The sequence below is a fragment of the Sceloporus undulatus genome, chromosome 6, assembly GCF_019175285.1.
Source record: "Sceloporus undulatus isolate JIND9_A2432 ecotype Alabama chromosome 6, SceUnd_v1.1, whole genome shotgun sequence".
NCBI lineage: Eukaryota > Metazoa > Chordata > Lepidosauria > Squamata > Phrynosomatidae > Sceloporus > Sceloporus undulatus.
This window is the reverse complement of record NC_056527.1, coordinates 23,250,273-23,269,357: the sequence shown is the minus strand read 5'-3', so window position 1 is coordinate 23,269,357 and position 19,085 is coordinate 23,250,273. Positions and strand designations below refer to the sequence as shown.

General features: G+C 40.7%; 1 protein-coding gene across 5 annotated transcripts in view; it reads right to left on the bottom strand.

The window, feature by feature from the left end:
• The window catches only part of ARHGAP21 (Rho GTPase activating protein 21), a 147,707-nt gene extending 129,124 nt beyond the window's left edge, over nt 1-18,583 (bottom strand). For 3 of the 5 annotated variants that reach the window (XM_042472278.1, XM_042472275.1, XM_042472276.1), the window contains exon 1: nt 18,054-18,578. In XM_042472278.1, the coding sequence (XP_042328212.1) occupies nt 18,054-18,119 (66 nt within the window). In that variant the 5' untranslated portion in view covers nt 18,120-18,578. Of the gene's footprint in view, nt 1-18,053 lie in introns of all 5 variants that reach the window. The other 2 variants (XR_006104453.1, XR_006104454.1) reach the window with 1 other exon arrangement.
• Nucleotides 18,584-19,085: the final 502 nt, after the last annotated feature.

The following is a 19,085-nucleotide window of genomic DNA, read 5'->3' as shown; positions in this document are numbered from 1 at the left end:
AAAACAGTCACATAAAATAAATGTATAGATTCAGGGCTTTATTTAGTTTAGTTGATAATTTAGTTTGGTTCAGTTGAAATTTCTTGACAATTTTCAAAGGCAGCCTCTGCTTTTTAGTAATCTAGCATGTTCAGCTTTGGATAGGCTATTTAACATTGGTCATTTAACCACACCCTTCAGACACTGGTTTAGAACCAAAAAAAAGCTAGTTGCTTTGTCAGAGGAATATACTGTAGAAGTAATGCCCACCTGCAGTGCTACAGTTCATCTCTTCCAGTGGTTTCACAAAAATATAAAATAGACTTGAGAATGGAGAGCTAAAAAGAACTACATTATGGTCTCTGCTGCCAGATAGCTGACCAAGGGAGCATTAAGACTGATCAAAAAGTCCCGATTTTGTTCCTGTTCTTTCTGATTTGTTTGTGTATATGCCTTCAAGTTGCCTGTCAGCATATGGCAATCCCGTGAATTTTATAGAGTTTTGCTAGGTGAGGAAAACTCAAATATGTTGTTTTGCCGGTTCCTTCCTCTGAAATATAGCCTACAGCAACTAGTATTCACTGGTGGTCTCCCATTCAAATACTAAGCAGGGCTGACCCTGCTTAGATTCCAAAATAAGATAGGATCTGGTGCATTTAGGTTACTAAGGCCTAGCTCTGATTTTCTACTGGGTTAAAATAAAACAACATGGGAAGAAGTTATAAAAAATCTGATTGTACTGGAGGCTGACAAAAAATATTATGGGATAAAAAATGTGTGAATGGATTTCCAAAATAAAATTTGGAAAAACAGGAACAAAATCTGGAACTTTCTAGTTTTTTTAACCAGTTTGAATTAAAGTGTCACTCAAAGGTCCAAAAGACACTGCAGAAATAATCCAATTTGAGACCACTTTAACTGCCCTGGCTCAATGCTAGGAAATTCTAGGAACTATAGTTTTGTGAGACATTTAGCCTTCTCTGTCAGAGCGCTCTGGTGCCGCAATAGACTACAGTTCCCAGGATTCCCTAGCACTAAGTAAGGACAGTTAAAGCAGCCTTTCAGATGCAGATCTATCAAGGACTTATTATTATTATTATTATTATTATCATCATCATCATCATCATCATCACCATCATCATCAATTTATTTATTTATTTATTTATTTATTTATACATACCCTGCTCTTCAGCCAAAAGGCTATCAGAGCAGCTTACAAATTGTTAATTAGACATTTCCCTACCCTCAGGCTTGCAATCTAAAAAAGCCACCTCCATGTTGGATGTTTCCCTTAAATGAGTCATGGAATAATATTACCAAGATATGGTGACCTGGCAATAAGCTGCCACAAAGGGAGGCCAGGCCAGGTCATTATCACCTCTGCTGAGACACCACCTTCATTTGGTTCCTCCATCCTCCAACCATTCCCTGGCAGAGAGCATCAGCCAACAACCTAGGAGCCACAGTAAGAGCAACAAAGGAAGAACAGGAAAAGCAACAATCACTGACCTACACCACTTCTGGCAAAAATGTCTGGATCTGCCAGTCTGGGGCCACTGAAGGCAGCAAGAACTAATACCAGAAGAACCACTGCAGCAGCCAAGCCAAGCCACCAAAGAAACTAGGGGAACAATCCTCCTCCTTTTCCTCATCCTTTCCCTACAATACCTGGCTACTGAAGATCAGTAGTTTTCATAACTTGACCACTGAGAAGATCTCCATGTAAGCATCCATATAAGAGCAGTATGCTATAGAAATTATATAAATAAATAAATATACCTGCAGTTATTTTGTCACTATACATTCAACTACCTTCCTTTTAAAAAGTGAAGGTTCAAAAGCAGGCCAGAGTCTTCCCATCCTAAAGTGAACCTGTCACAGGGTTTTCTTGGCAAGATTTGTTTGGTTGGGGTTGTCTTCCTATGAGGCTGAGAGTGTGTCACTTTTCCAAGGTCACCCAGTGGTTTCTATGGTTGAGCAGAAGATTCGAACCTTGGTCCAACACTCAAACCACTACAAACCACAGTTCAACACTCAAATCACTACACCACACTGGTTCTCTAGGAGAACATTTTTTTAAAAATCAAATGCGCCATAGGATATAAAGATAATGGGTGCACATTCTAAAAGACAGTCTGATTGGAGAAATACAGTACTTCTAAGCCTTTGATACATAAGGTGGGTGTGAAAGAGAGAGAGAGGAGAGATGCTCTTCTGCAGTTTGATCTTGGAGATGCTGGCCTTTTGGTTGAAAGAGAATATATTACCTCAAGCAAAAGGCCAGTATCCTTCAAAATCAAACTTCAAACGTACATCTCTGTCTCTGTCTCACATACACACACCTTATGTACCAGAAAAGGCTTAAGCCTTTCTCCAATCAGACTGTTTTTCTAGAATGTGCATCAATTAGCTTCATGTCAGATGGTACACTCAAAATGGACAGGCTTAGATTACCTTTACCATCCCTTTACAAAGCCGTTATATTCCCTTTGGAAAACAATACCCCAGTCAAGGTTTGGAAATACAAAGTAAGCTATAATTCCATACTATTTTTTGTTGTATCAGCTGTGTTTCCCATGGTCTTGCTAAAAACAATCAACAAGCAGGTACTAGAACTACACTTATGTACATTTACTTGGGGGAATGTCTCATTGAACTCAGTGGGATGTGATTCTGAGTTCAGAGACTTGGGTCAAAAATTTTGATTTGCCAAAATCTACTTAAAACTTGCAATCAAGGAAATATAATTAGCTTCACGGGACTCATCATTCTTTCAGCAAATCCAAGCAAGAATGCACTCTGGCCTCTGCTATCACCTAATGCCAAAGTAGAACCAGGATTCTAATTTGATTTTTGGATAACTTATTAGAGAAACTATTTGAATTATTACACAATTCCTCAGTTTTAAATTAGCATAAAGATCACCAAAGTATTATTATAACTACAAATGGAAAGATTATCTGCCATGGTTGCAGCTTCTCGGAACTGTCACAGATTTTCTAGTTTACAGCATACTTTCTGCAATCAATACAGAATGTACATTTCCATCTTGTATATACTACACATTACACAAAATGTAGACATACATTCAGTAGACCATGTCAAGATTCACTTCTATCCATCTGTAATTATTCAAAAATACAGTTGTGTTAGTCAGGCAAATCTCTATGCACTTTTGAGACTAAATAAAAGAAAGAAGCTGGTAGCATGAGCTTCCACAGACTTGAGTCTAGTTGGGGTCATCCCATGCATCTAAGAATGTAGATTCAAGTCTAGGAGAACTCATGCTACTAGCTTCTTTCTATCCATTAGTCTCAAAGATGCTACAAGGTCCAGAGTTATTGTTATTTATTGTCACAAATACAGCAGCTGAGCAAATAGAATAAAAAAATTAAAGGTAAGCCCACTACATTTGGAGAACAGAAACCAGTGACAGTAAGCAAGATTTAAATCCTGTACAGTTATTTATTGTTAAATGTGTTTGATGCATTACTGGATATCTTCTAACATCCAGTTCAAGATTTTCTTTTAAAAGCACAATTTTATAGCAAACAAACTCTTATCTAATCTCCCTCTCTCCTCTACCGCCTCTTAACAGTGGATTAAAAAAAAGTATCACACATCAATGTGCACTGGAAGCATTAAAAGTCCCCATGATTGCCTAGTAGAAGCAAAGTGGAAAGTGCTAAACATTTCTCAAGAAACAGTCTTGCAAATATATCTGAATACATACTGGAAATGAGATCCCACAAGGAGAATGGTTTGTAGGGAGGATGAGCTAACAGATTTGAAAGTGAAACTGCCTCATCAACAGGAAGAAGAGAATGGCAGGTGGGGCTATGATAATTAACAAAATGATTCCTCTGTGTAACTGTAAAGAACAGAGGTGAGCAAGACTTTACCACAGTGCCAATGTGCTACTGATGACAACTTGCAAACACACTTATTTAATATTTAAGTTATTTATTTAAGTTGAATATCAGTGTGCTCACAACCTGTCCCTCACTACAGTCTAACCGCAACCTAATTTTAGGGTCACAAACCATCTGTGGAAGAACGACAATTTAGAATACAGATATTACATGTATTTGTGTCAGATATCTGGCATTTTCTGGCATCTAGAGTTTTCAAATCCAAACTGTACTAGAACTTTAATGGGTTTAAAAATTCTATAGGGCAGAGAGGAGAATTTGAAGCTAAACGACATATACTATATATTTTCCGCAAGAATTTTCAACATCCCCCTTCATACACTGTAGGAAGTAATTTTAAAAATGGAAAGGCAGTGTGGTGTACTGGCTTGACCACTGGACTTTGACTCTTAAGACTGGGGTTCATATCCCTGTTTAGCCACCCACTGGGTGACCTTGGCAAGTCACATTCTCTCGCAGCCTGAGAGAAAGGCAAGGACAAACCCCTCTGAGAAAACATTTCCAAGAAAATCCCTGTCTTCAGGGTTACCATTAAGCTGGAAACTACTTGAAGGCACACAAAAACTTGTACAGTACTACAAAATTCTTCAAATAGGATTACTTCCATTTTAACATTAGTGTATTTCCACCCAAGAAAAAGTACATGAAACAACCTTACATTTTAGAATCTTACTAATGAGTTCCTGATCCTACAATCTAATTTGACACAAGGGGATGAAAGTCCACATCTTGGTAAATCTCTTGTTTGCTTGTGTTTAATCAACCAGTCCAATACAATGAGTCATCTCACTACTTTTATGATACGAGGTGAAAGGGCCTCTTTCTGCCCTATTTCTACCGTATAGGTGTGGTCCTGATAATCCCTGGGTGTTCCAGTATTAACAATAGCTAGAATCAACCCACTCATTCATCCATGAAAATATGTAAGACAATTTCCATAGCTGAATTACAGCACAGAATTATATGTAGACATAAGTATAGTAAGCTCTTACAGAAACATTTATATCCCTAGAAAACTCAGGATGCATTATTACTAAAGGCAAAAGGATGCGTGTTTTGTTCGGGTGTGCAAAATTCTCTGGTAACCTTCAATATAAAATAGAAGTCACTAGTTAAACAGAAGGTGAGAATGTCTTGATTTTTATATTCTCCTCCATTTGGGGGGGGGGGTAAGTTTTAGTTGGTACACAGAAGATTTTCCAATGTTGACTATTTACAATAGTTGACGTTTCTAAAATGCAACCACAATTCTGGGGTAGAGGAGGGTGAGATATCTATTCTGCTGATTTTTAAAATGCAACGTTTCACCCAAGAAGCCAACTCAAGAATTGTGTGTCAAAAAAGAATTGTATGTCAAAAATGCATTTCTCCAAGCCAGATACACATCTTTTTGTGAAAGAAAGAGACATAAAAATATGCACACAAGTGAAACGTGCTCACAGATTATATACCAGTATTTGAAAAAAAAGCCCCCATACAAATACAGTTTACATAAAATACTTTGGGAAACATATATTTTTAGAAAAACATAGAACAAATTCTTCTGTGAGGAGATTTTTTTTTAAACCCACAATTTATTGGGAAATGGGGTGGAATGAGTTCTGAAAATCTGGCAATCTCTGTTAGTATGCTATTGCCACAAGGATATATATTCCTATGTTAAAGTGACAATGATAGCAAGTAGGCAGGTGTTTTCTTTATACCAAAAATCACATATACACACAGAATCTGAGCTAAATTCACAAGATAAAAGTCACAACTAAGGGCCTGAATAGGCAGGCCAAAATAAAGCTGCTTCAGGTCACTTTGGAGGTATGCTATTTAAATGACACACACATCTTAAGAGGCCAGAAGCTGTGCCAAAGCTGCGCTCCAGTCCTTAGGACTGGAGCATGGCTTTGGCATGGCTTCCAGACTCTTAGGATGCATTCATCATTTAAACAGCATACCTCCAGAGTGACCCGAAGCAGCTTTATTTTGGCCTGTATGTCCAGGTCCTAAGTCATTCAACTATTTTGTATCACACAGTTGCTGAAATCAATAGGATCTTGTTTTGTGTATCTCTTCCCAAGACTGGGATGGGCAACTGTAAGGGGTCAGTGGGCTGCACCAACCTACTCAGAAACCTTGGAGGCTTGCATTTTTGTAATAAAGCCTTTTAAAAAATTCCTCCCAAATGCCCAAAGGGTTAGAGTGCAGTTTCTCATATAGCTTGCCCCCCTCAGCCCATTTTAGGGTTAGGAGCGGTCTTTCTTCCAACACCAAGTAAGCCAGAAAACGTCTAGGTCACTCTCTGTTGGGTAAAAATACCTTTTCTGTGTCTTAAACTGCCTAGAGCAAGAGGGTGGAGAAACTGCCCCCCTAAAGACTTTCCTTAGAGTACCTAGGGATGTATGGATTAAAAAAAGTTTGAACACTGCCCCCTCAAAAAGCTGACACTCCTCTTTATCTCTGAGCTACACTAAGTCTGTATAAAATCAATTATTTCACAGTGGTTAGAAATGCTTAAAATGAAGTACCTTTATTAATACTGACCTTTTTATGTGAAATCCTACTGATTTCAGAAGTATTTGTTCAATACTTCCAATAATAATATTAATAATAATAGTAAGTCACTAACAAGTCTGCCTTTTTCTGTATACAGTTGTCCCTCCAAATTCACAGGGATCCATTCCAGAACCCCCCCCCGCGAATCGTAAATATCCAAACCCTACTGGATATAATGGCCGGGTGGTCCTGAGTGCCATTTTCACCCTCCTGGCTTTCTATCCACAGAAATTTAAGACCGCGAATAGGAATTTTACAACTAGGAGGGACAAGTGTATTATTAAAGCATAGTTGACACAGTGTATATATTTACATTTTGGGGGGGGGTCAACTAGATTTTTACTGGTATCCAGAAAAATGCCACCCATTAGCAACCCATTTTAACTGAAATACAATCATTTAAGAGTATTTTAACCCCAAGTGAAGTCAACAGAACCAGACAGGCTGAAACTGCAGCATAACTGAATTGTGGATTTAGCTGTAAATCAGCAACTACACCAGTGGATATACAAAGCAAGTCCTATTAATTTCAACAGTATTTGCTCATGCATAACTCTAGGCAGTGTCACACGCTAAGATACAGAAAGACCAGAGACTTGTGCAAAACACGTACTTGGAAACTCTATTGTTCTCAGCTCTTTGAATCTCCCAAAAATCTGATATTTGAAATGGCCTATCAAATTATCACTGGAGTTTCCACAGCATAAATTCCTTAGACTGGGAGAAGGGAACATATGGCCCTGCAGATGTCAGCCTACAACTCTCATCAACTCTATCCAGCAAAATCAATGGTACAGGGTGGATTATGGGAGTTTTGCTCCACCAACATCTCAAGGACCAGAGACAACAGATTTCTTCAAGAATTAACATTTACATCTTTTTAAAAAATGCAAAGCAACATTAGAACATGCAGAATTCACCTCCAGAGAAGCGTGTAATATCATTATGAACAAGATGAATGCCAAATAAATAAATCTTAAACTTTGGAATTAAAATATGGCATACCATGCTTATTAACTACATGCAAAGCTTTGGGGAAAGAATTCAAATTTTGCTTCAAGCTTGCTACTCATTTACCTAATTTCGTAATAGGAAAAAGCCAACTCAGAAGTAAAAATCTGTAAATACTGTATAAGTTTTAGTACTGATTCAGTTCTGTATTTTGATTTACTACTGGCTTTATAATGTCGTGGTACCTTTCTGAGCTGCTACCAGTGCACTCACAATATTTTGATGAAATTTCACAAAGTGAAACATCTTGCCTATTGCCTTAACAAAGAATGTTTTTATTGGCAAGTTGTCACTAGAGAGAGGGAGGGAGGGAGAAATTGTAAACACAAATATTTATAGACAAAAATCTATTCACATTACAGTTCTATTTAGCTGCAAGTGAAGTCTGTTAAGTGGCAGCAAAGATTCTCCATTCTCACATAAAAATCCTCATCAGTGCACAAAAAAAACCCATTAAGGGTCCCTTGTGCAGCAGGCTGACCTGAATTGACACACCAATTCCATTTACTGTACTAGATTAGCATCCAATCTGAGGGGAGCCAACAGGAAGACACAAGAGAGGTGAATACATAGAAAGCTCAGTGAACCTTGCCCCCTTGCAGAGGTGCTGCCTCACTTCCAGTTAAGTATCATTAAGCCCTTTCACAGCCAGCTACTTGCCTTTCCTGACGCTCACTGTGATGGCCCTTGAGCACAACTGTCTACAGTCAGGAACAGTACAAAGAGAACAGTGCCTTTTATACTTCAACATAGCCAACAGAAGCAAAAAAATTAAGTCAGGAGAGAAGTGAGACACAGAACTAAAAGACTAAATTATTTTGTTCAGCCTCTGCGTTACTACACTCAGTAACCTAAACAGCCAGGACCTGGAGATGCTACTTTTTCAACTAAAATGCTCAGAATGCCTGCAAAAGCCATAGTTATGGCCATGTTCCTTTGGAACTTTGGAAGTTACAGAGCAAAAGGTGACATTCCCGAGTTCTATAGAAGCACAGAAAAGTCTATTTGAAGGCACTTTGTAAGGAGTCCCATTGGAAAGGCTGAATAGTTTGACGTTATTCATTTGTCTTTCATCTGTCCAAAGTACAGCATACGTTAATGTTACAGGAGGAAAATTAAACCCAACACTGTGCTTAGATGGGATTTTTTCCTATTGATAGGAGCATATGAAGTTGCTTTACACCTAGTCAGACCATCGGTCCACCTAGCTCCAAACTAGCAGCCCTAACTGGGAGCAGTTCTTCAGGGTTTCAGACAGATTTCTAGCCTTACCTGAAGATCTCTGGTGGTCTTGCATTCAAGTACCAACAATGCCCAACCCTGCTTAGCTTCCAAAATAAGATAAGACTGGATGTGCTCAAGCTATGTTGGTAACTCAGACGTTTGCCCTCTCTTCCTCTGATGTAACCTAAAAGTGTCTGACAGACATTGCTTCCACTTTTAAACTCTCACTGAACTAACTTCCAAATTATTTATTACACTGATAGCCAGCCTTTCTGTCTCAGCAATGACTGCGAAGAATTCATATTAAAAAACCCAGATACAACACATAAAAGAAGGAAAAGACAATACTGAAAAAGACCCCCTTCAGTTCAAATCCAACTCAATGCTAAAGTCTCAACTGAACAAAAAGCTATCTGAGGAGTAGATCACACTGGTCAAATAAAGCAGCTACTAACTGCTTTGAAGACGGGGTGTTTAGATGGCACACAAGGCAAAGGTGAGTAGAAAGTGAAAGGAAGCAGCGCTCCAGGGCTAAAAACCTAAGCAAAAAGAAGCTGGGATGCTCTGACTTGGGGCAGAAAATGTGCACCTTTGCATCAGCATATAAATAGTCCAATACCAGTACAAGACTGTGGCAAAGCAAAAACCCAATTGCCAATAATGCAGTGGATGTGATTACAACATACGCAAACTAGACAGTCCAACAAGGGAGCATGGAGTGAAGGGGCATGTATGGGGAGCCTCCATGATTGTGCTTTGCCAACATATCACTCAGCACACTGATGCACTGTACAGGCAGTGCATGACACGGGTGACTGTGTGGCCAGTCATATGGGCAGCTGTCCAATGGAATGGCATCTCAGCAGGAAGAAGCAGGTAATTGGGTCACAGGCAGTGTGCAATAGTGTACATGCATGGTGCGAAGATAACCCCCAAAAAATAACTACGCAGCACAGCTTGACGCCGCAGGGTGTGGACACCCCGTGGGTGTTTGGCTCGCCTTGGGAGCAGGCGATATGGACAATGGGGTTTCAACCCACCTTCAGAAAACCCAGGATCAAGAGGCTTTTTCCTGCCCATCTGCTCCAACCCAGAGTATCAGAAGGATCACCAACAGGGAGGCGCACAGCCTAGCTTCCTATAGCAGAATGTTCCAAATCCTGAAAGCAGGTTGTGGAAGAATATCATGTATTACAGATACAAAGGAGAGATTTGTCAGCAATGCATCTGAAGAAGTTTCAGGTAATAACTGGAAATTTCTGTTGCTGAATTCCTATACTTGTTCATCCTATTCTACATTCAATACACTAATTTGTTTACTTAACAGAATACTGTACACAGACAATTAAAAAAAACCTTGGCTCACATAGGTTTCCAAACAGCTTTTATGGAGTGCATTCCAAGAAATCCTCTAGCACTGTACTATCGACTGTAATCCTATACATGTTTACTTGTGAAAAAATTCCTACTGAAGTCAGCAAGGCTTATTTCTCAGCAAACATGCAAACAACAAATTAACAGGTCCATAACTGAAGGAACCTGTTCAATCAATACTGGCACATATTCTTGAGACAAAGACAATTTGTAATTTTACTACATCAGAACCAAAGGTTAGTACATTATGGCTCTCTTACCACAGAAGTGGCCATGTAAACATTTGCAGTCCTCACTGAAACAGAAGATCCAACAGCAATTCCCAAATCTGTGCATACTAAGAAGTACATCATACAATCTCTACAATAATCTTTGGTTCAAATCCGTTAGCCCAAACACAAAATGATTGTTAGAATTTTATCTTAACTGGTATTTGTGCTTTCCTAAGGCATAGGTTGGAAACTATTTGAGAGCACACAACAACAACAAAAGACGTATGGAAGAATATAGGAGCAGCACAAAAGTAAAATACAGACCACTGAAGTTAGTACAGAAACCATTTCAGAATTACTTAGTTCTGTATTAGAAATGTAAGGTATATATGTCTTGAATTTGGATGAATTCTACTTCCCAAATATTTAAAAATATACTATTCATACTTGAGGTAGCTAGTGTGCTGTAGGGGTTTGAGGGGTTTGGTGACCTGAGGGTCACCAAAAGTTGAAAATGACTTGAAAGCATAGAACAATCAAATTCACATATCGTGCCATCGCATTGCCAGCAGTTTCATTACCAAAGAGTTCAAAGGGAAGCACAAAAGAGATACATTTCAGGAATTAGCGATGAAGCCAAAAGTAAACTGATAATTAAATTCATAAATGAAGCTACTTGAGTTGCTCCATACTGTACTGTAAGATTCCCACACTCTGATGAAGCTGGGTTATACAAATAAAAGCAAAGAACACTTTATATATATATATGTCCAGGATTATTTAGAAATGGCTTGCTTTGGGATTACTGACTTGCTTTGAGTCCCTATGTTGGCAGAAAAGCGGGATATAAGAAAATAATAATAATAATAATAATAATAATAATAAATATGTATATAACATTCAGTAAATAATTGCAAGGTCATCTGCAAATTCTTCTCCATTTTCTAGAGAAACTACAGGTTATCTGGAATTCCAAATTCAATTTTTCCCAAAATCCAAAATCATCCAAATGGGTGGCTGAGCTTGTTTCACCTTTGGTTATTGATAGTTCAATGTACATTAACTTTGTTTCATGCAAAAATTATCCGAAATATTGTGCTTAAAATTAACTTCAGGCAATATGTATAATGTATATATGAAACATAAATGAATTTCATCTTTAGACTTGGGTCCCATATCTTAGACATTTCATTATACACATTGCAAATATTCTAAGCACACCTCTAATACTCTAGAAGGCAGTTTTAAGTCACTCACTAAAGGCACAGTGCACCTTATTCCCCAAAATAATTTCCAAAAAGCAAACACATTTTTTGCCATTTCATATAAAGTATATCATTTTACTGAGCAACATGGGACTTGAGCACCCATGGATTTTGGTTTCCACAGGGAGCCAAACTCCACAGGGAACCAAACCAAACTCCAGAGGATCCTGGAACCAAACCCCAGAGAATACCAAAGGCCCAACATTCATTTAACTTCCAGGATGGGTTTCTATACAGCATTATACTGGGCCCTACACATTCACTGGGGTTAGGAACACAAGACCCCCATGTAAGTGGAAAAACTATAAATTAAAAAAAATACTGTGTTATTTTTTCCTTTGAAAATGACTTGAAAGCATACAACAAACAAACAAATTAACATCTCAAATTCACAACAGATTCACAACTTCTACAGAGGCTGACCACAGAGTTGTGCTGGAGAACCTACAAATGCCTAGAGAAGTCTTCTCTCTAGGAATCCAGCATGACCTCTGGAGGACACTGGAATGTATTCAACATTTTTGCAAATAACCAAATCTGCAAAAGCCAAAGTTGCAAATGTGGAGGTCTGACTGTATAAATCTGTCTACCCTTGAAGATAATTTGGAAAGTACAGCTAGAATGCAGTAGCCCAATTCAAAAGGAATAGAAGGTTTGATTATATAACACTCATTCTTGCCAAACAGGCCTTGCTGGGGCCAATTCAAAGGGCTAGTTTTAACCTCTAAAACCTTATACAGCTCAAGACACCAACACTTGACTGAATGTCTCTTCTGTCCTCTATCTGCTTGTACAAATGTGATCATCATTTGAAGGAACTTTAAAAGGTTGCGATAAGAGGGAGACAGTTTTCAGTAGACGGTCCCTACTGCAGATCGCTTTCTCTAGGAAGACTCGCCTGTTCCCATCATTTGTCATGTTTTGGGTGCCAACATAAAACACTTCTAAACTCCCAGAGATTCTAAATATTGGCCTTAAAATACTGAGATTTGAAAATATTGGCTGATTTTAAAGTGCCTTAGGCCAGGGGTAGGCAACCTGCGGCCCGCGGGCCGGATGCAGCCCGGCAAGGCCTTGGGACCGGCCCCAGCCCAGTCCTGCCGCCGATTGCCGCCAGGGCCTTTGGGGGGGGCAATTGTCTCTAGAAGCCTCAGAAACATGCATTTATGCTAACATTTTTTAAAAAATCAGCAATTTTTTTCATGTGTCCTCCATTTTTTTAAAAAAAGTGTCTTCCATTTGAAAATTTTGTCCTACATTTGTCCTGGTTTATTTATATATTTATTTTTTTTAAAAAAATTATTTAATTATTTAATTTTTGGCTTCGGCCCTCCGGTTGTCTGAGGGACAGCAACCCGGCCCCCGGCTCAAAAAGGTTGCCTACCCCTGCCTTAGGCCAACTGATAATTCTTACATTTGTTACTGGGGTGGGGAAATGTTCCCTTATTATATTATGAACTACAGTCGCCCCTCCTAACTTGCAGATCTGAGATCCGTGACCTTGATTATGCGCGGAGGAGCAACCTCCATTATTTCTAATGGTATGTGCACCTGGCGCGCATGCCTGGGCCAGGCACACAGGGGTGCGCCCTATGTTGTTGAATGGAACAATACATAGATTAACATGCAAATCACCTCTTCTCAACCAACACCCCACTCTCTTCCATGCCAGCATTCTCAGAAGATGCCAGCCGCAGCTGCTGGCAAAATGTCAGAATAAACTCTTCTAGAACATGGCCATATAGCCCGAAAAACCCACAAAAAAATATAGATGCCACTGTGAAAAGCTTTGACTTCACAACTATATTTACTGTTTTTAACTTTTATATATCTTATCCATAGGACACCTAGAATCTTTTTTAAAAGGCATCCATGTAATAAAAAATCATCACATAATTATGTTCCAAAAACCATTATTTATCACTAGTGACACAAATATCACTTCAAAGAAATTATGAAATGCAAATGGCCTGCTAAACTTCACTATAAAACCCTGAAGGAAGTCTCCACAGATCAGTTACGGTGTATGCAAACTACATATAATCCTATCAGTTCCCTAGCTGATACATATACTAGCCTGAAGTATTGACTTCTCCCTTCTTAAATCCAGGTACTGCTAAAGGAAGCTCCATTAAATATCTTCCAAATAAAAGCATATCCACCATATTGAAGCTCACACTGAAGAACTAAACTAAACAACCATATAGTGTGTAGTGCTCTAATTTGAATGAAGAACACAGAATAGAAAATACCGTATATCAGGCCTGCACAACCTACAGCCTGGGGGCCACATGCGGCCCGCCAAAGGATTTTGGGCAGCCCGCAAGGATGTGGAACAACTTCAAGACTCCTCTGCTGATCAGCCTGCTTTTGAAAACAGGGCCATGTGTAGGAGGATGGGCAAACACTCCTCCTGCAAGGCTCCTCCGCTGCTCGGCTTTCTCCTGGGGAGAGGGCTGGGCAGAGGAGGGAGAGAATGGAATTAATATTAACAACATTCATTATTATTAATTAATAATAATTTATTAATGTTTAATTAAAACCAATTTGCAGCCTGAAGAAGTTCAACCTATTTTAATTTTGGCCCCTACCTACTGCCAAGTTGTGCAGGTCTGCCATATATACTATAAGTTGAACTCAGGTATAAGCCAAGGGCAGGTTTTGGGGCCAAAATTTTGGATTTCGGCAAGACCCCGTGAGTAAGTCGAGGGTAAAACTTAGGGCTACGTAACCAAGGATCGAAAGGATGAAACAAAGGAAAACAATGCCAAAGAACTTAACAAAATTCCAGCCAGACATAACTGTTTGTGTTCATCCTAAAAGCTGGATGGATAAGAGAATAGTGGGGTCAGTGCTTCTAGGACAGATTATATATACAGCAGACCCTTTTTATACGCTGGGGGTTGGTTCCAAGATCCCCCATGTATAACAAAATCTGTGTATGCTGAAGTCCCATTAAATATAATGACATATCAAAATGGTGTCCCTTATAAAAAATGGAAAATCAAGGTTTGATACTTGAAATTTATACTTTTTTTAACATTTTCAAACCATGGATGCTTGAATCCGTGTATAAAAAATCTGTGTATAAGAGGGGCTGACTGTACTCTTGCCTTTCCCCGGGGGATTGTTCCTTTTTTTAAAATAAGAGTTAAAGTATGGTACTAAAACCGACCCATGAATAAGTCAACTCTAGTTTTTATGGTCAATTTTTGACTAAAATTTCTAGACTTATTATATATGAGTATACACAGTACTGAGTTAGTTAATACAATAATATGGATTTTTTTCATAATTAGGTATGAAAGCTTCACACCAAGTACAATGGGAAGTGAGGGAGAACAGTGGTCCATCCACATTCGCTGGGGTAGGGGCACAGGGCCCTTGTGAATGTGGAAAAACTGCAAATTAAAAAAACCCTGTTATCTGAGAGAACCCTGCTCTAGGAATCACCAGGTCCTCCAGCACAACTCTATGGTCAACATCTGCCAGAAGTGGACTAAAGAATCATGCTGGAGGACCTACAAATACCTAGAGAAGTGTTTTCTCTAGGGACTTCTAGGTTCTCCAGCACAACTCTATGGTCAACCTCTGGCAGAGTTGCGCTGGAGGGCCTAGTGATTTTTAGAGAGAACATATTAATTAAAGTGCAAATAATCAAATCCTCAAAAGCCAAGGCTGCAAATGTGAAGTGCCAACTGTGTTCCGCTTTTTAAAAAACTAAGTCCTTTCTACAGATATGAAAACCTGTTTGTTCTTCCACAAATAAAAGCTAGTTCAATGGAATGATATGATCTCACCTATTGTGTATGCCTCATCTGCAAAGGATTCATTATGGTTTGCCAAACTAATGATAGGCAGATTATATGAACAGCACCTAGTCCCACATCTTCCTCACCGCCAAATAATTGTAAGGTTTAGCTGTTTATCTTCCTTCACTTTCAACAGTGATCTTCCTCCACACAGTAGATGAAAAATGCATTTAAGTTACTAAGGCACAAACATAACCCAATACAGTACAATTCTCCACTACTGGGACTTGCTATGCTGAGATCTCAGAGGGCACTCTTAATACAAGACTGATCTTTCAACGCCATAATACCATGTGGCACTGTTATATCAAAGCATCAGGGTAAGCTAAGGACAGAGCAGTAGATTAAAGGATGCCCTCTTAAACCAACACTATTTTTAAGAAGAATTAAATTCTATTTCTCAAAGGGACATTTGCAATCATTTGTTTAGAATACATTTGCCTATACTGGACATTAAGAAAATATCTACAGAGTGTAAAGTCACGACACGTAGAGAACATACACAACTACGTCACAGGCTTACGTGCAGGAGGTAAAAACTTTCACACACCATATGCGCCACATAAACACAAGCACAGCACAATACACCAGTGTGCCTCAGTCCATGGGAAAACCTCATAAACATTTCAGATAGCAGAAGTCACCTTTGATATGTAATGTAGAGTAAACGCACAGGACTGAGGGAGATTTAATGCTCTTAGTACTATTAATATGGAGCCTGGGATAAAAGATTGAAACAGGGGCTTTTCTAAAGACAAGCTTTCATGAGGACACACTGTAAAGCACTAAAAATACACAACTTCCCAAACTAGAGAGAGAGACACAGGAATTCCCCAGAAACAACTGTAAGTGAAAAAAGGGACTTCAGACTATGCAAAAGCCCTATAGAACTGATCTGTGGAAGCTGCTGGAGTTGCCCTGTAAAAGGTGGAGGGGGAAATATGTGTGTATATACATAAACACACACATACACACAACAGACGGAAGAGAAAATGGGATTTCGTGCTTTATAAATAAAGGTTAATAATAAAAATTCAAGGGCCTCAATTTTTAAAAACAACCACCACCACCATCAGAGGAAGGGCTGCATGGCCCTCTCACTCCTCCCTATCAAATCTATGGGACAAAGGGAGATGGGAGGGAAGGAGGAGAGAAGAAAGGCCTGGGAACTGCCCTGGAAAAGATTTTCAAGGGATATCAAAGATCTCAGCAAAGTTTAGCTCTTCTCACCCTCTCTAGAAACAAGGGAGGGGGTTGCTGTTCTCCTCAGGCATTTCCCCCAAAGAAAGGGGAAAACAGAAAGGGAGTTGTGTGTCCCCTTTTTCTCCTCCCAGGTGGCATGTTGGAGGCAGGAAGAAATCCCAAAACAAAACAAGGATGAGGGGGAAAGGAACAACCCAAAAGATGTATGATGGGGAAAAGACAGGCCAAAATAAAAGCAGTATGAGGGGGAAAGACAACCCAAAAGTAGTCTGAAGGAAATAGACAAGCCAAAAGAAAAGAAGTATGACTGGGAAAACTCCAAAGCAAAAGAGATATGAGGGGAAAAGGCAACACAAAAGAAGTGTGAGAGAAAGAGAGAACCCAAAAGAAGTACAGTGGGCCCTTGGTATCCACTGGGTTTGGCTCCAGGACCCCCCCCCCCTTAATATAAAATGACAAAATCAAGCACTGCTTTTTGGAGTGTGTGTGTGTGTGTGTGAAATATTTTCAAGCTGTGGATGGTTGAATCTGTGGATAAAGAATCCATGGATACAAACAATTGACTATATGAGGTGAAAAGACAACCCAAAATAAAAGCAATATGAGGGAAAGAGACAACACAAAATTAAAGAAGTATTGGAGGGGATCCGAAAGAAGTACGAGGGGAAGACAACCCAAAGTCAACATAAAAGTACTATGAGGGGAAAAGAAATGGAGGAGCAAAATAAAAGTATGAAGGGGGAAAGACAACCCAAAACAAAAGCAACATGAGGGAAAGAGACAACACAAAACGAAAGAAGTGTGTGTGTGGGGGGGGGGGGGGGAGAACCCAAAGAGTTATAAGGGAACGAGGCAACCTAAAACAAAACCAGTATGAGCGAAACAGACGATCCCAGAAAGAGGGAGAGGCATCCCAAAGTAGGAAGTCTGAAAAGAAAGAGGCAGCAGGAGGGGGAAACACAACCCAAAGTGAAGGAAGCATTTGGGGGAGAGAAAGAACCCAAAGAACTATCAGGGGAAAGAGACAAGCTAAAGCCAAACCAGGGCGAGAGAAACAGGGAGAGAGAACCCAAAGCAAAAAGCATGGGGCGGGGAGGGAGAGAAGCAAGGGGATGAAGAAGAGGGAGGAGGCCACCGAAGTGCCGAAACTTTATTCTTTCGGAAGCCCTTCACTTTCCCCCCTTCCTCTCTCTCTCTCTCCCTAATAAGAGGAGGCTGGAAGGCGAGGGCGGCCTCCAGCTCCACGCACCGCTCCCAACGGCCAACTCCGGGCGGGAAGGGGAGAGGAAGGAGGCAGGGAGGAAGGGGAGAGGGATGGGGCGGCCATTAGCGCCGCTCCCCTGCAAAACACAAAAGCCCCGAAGAGCACAATCCCGCCCTTCTCCTCCTTCGCCTTCGCCTTCTCTCTCAGGAGCAGCAGCAGCAGCCGCCCCCGCCCTCCTCCAGCCAGGGCTAGTTCTCTTCCTTCCTTTCTCCTTCTCCGCCACTCCTTACCTGGCTCCCGCTTTGGGCGACCTGGGGCGGCGGGGAGAGGTCTCCGTCTCCCCAACGGGTCGCCATTACTACTTCATCCCCCGGCCCTTGTTCCAAAAGGTCCAAGAAGAAGAGGAGGAATCCGCGGAGTCCACATCGAAGGAGCCCGGCGCCCAAAACAGGGAAAGTTTTATGTCGGAGTTGGAGAACAAAAACAATATTCCAGGAAAACACCCTTCCGAAAGAGGAGAGAGAGAGAGAGGGGCAAAAGGCTTCTCTTCTCCCTCGCAAAAGGATTTGAAAAGTTGTTAAAATTGATATATATCCGTCTCTTTGGGGGGAAAACAAGCCCCGCGAATGCCTTCCCAAAGCCCCAGAACACAATGGAGCTCTCTCTCCTCTTTTCCTCCCACTTTTCAAGGAGGAGCAGGAAAGAGGAGGGGAAGGAGATCACGGACCCCGGAGGAGTTTTCCTCCCCAGCCAAGCCCCGAAGGGTCCCCCTCCATCGCCCCGGAGGAAAGAGGCAGAGGAAGGGAGGGAGGATGTATGTGTCAAGGATGGCTCCGGGGAAAAAGAGGAGGAGGAGGAGGCGCGGCGGTGGCGTGGCGGCAACAACAGCTTCTCCTCCTCCTCCTGCTGCTGCTGCTGCCGCCGCCACCCGTCCCTTGTTAGGCTAATGGCAATGGCTCGTCATCTTCCTCCTCCTCCTCCTCGACGTATATACAGAGGAGAAGGGACGCCCACAGCCCTTCTCCTCCACTGCTTATTATTTCTTCTTCTCTTCCTCCTTCCTCTTCTCCTCCTCCTCCCCTTCTTTTTTCTCCTCCTTTTCTTCTTCTTCCTCCTCCTCTTTTTCCTTCTCCTCCTCTTCTCCTGCTCCTTTCCTCCTCCTCTGCTCCCTCTCTTCCTCCTCCTCTTTCTTTTTCTCCTCCTCCTTCTCCTCTTTCTTTTCCTCCTCTGGTTTTTCTCTTCCTCCTCCCCCTTTTTCTTCTTTCTTTTCCTCTCCTCCTCCTCCTCTGCTTCCTCTGCCCCTCTTCCTCTTCTTTTCCTTC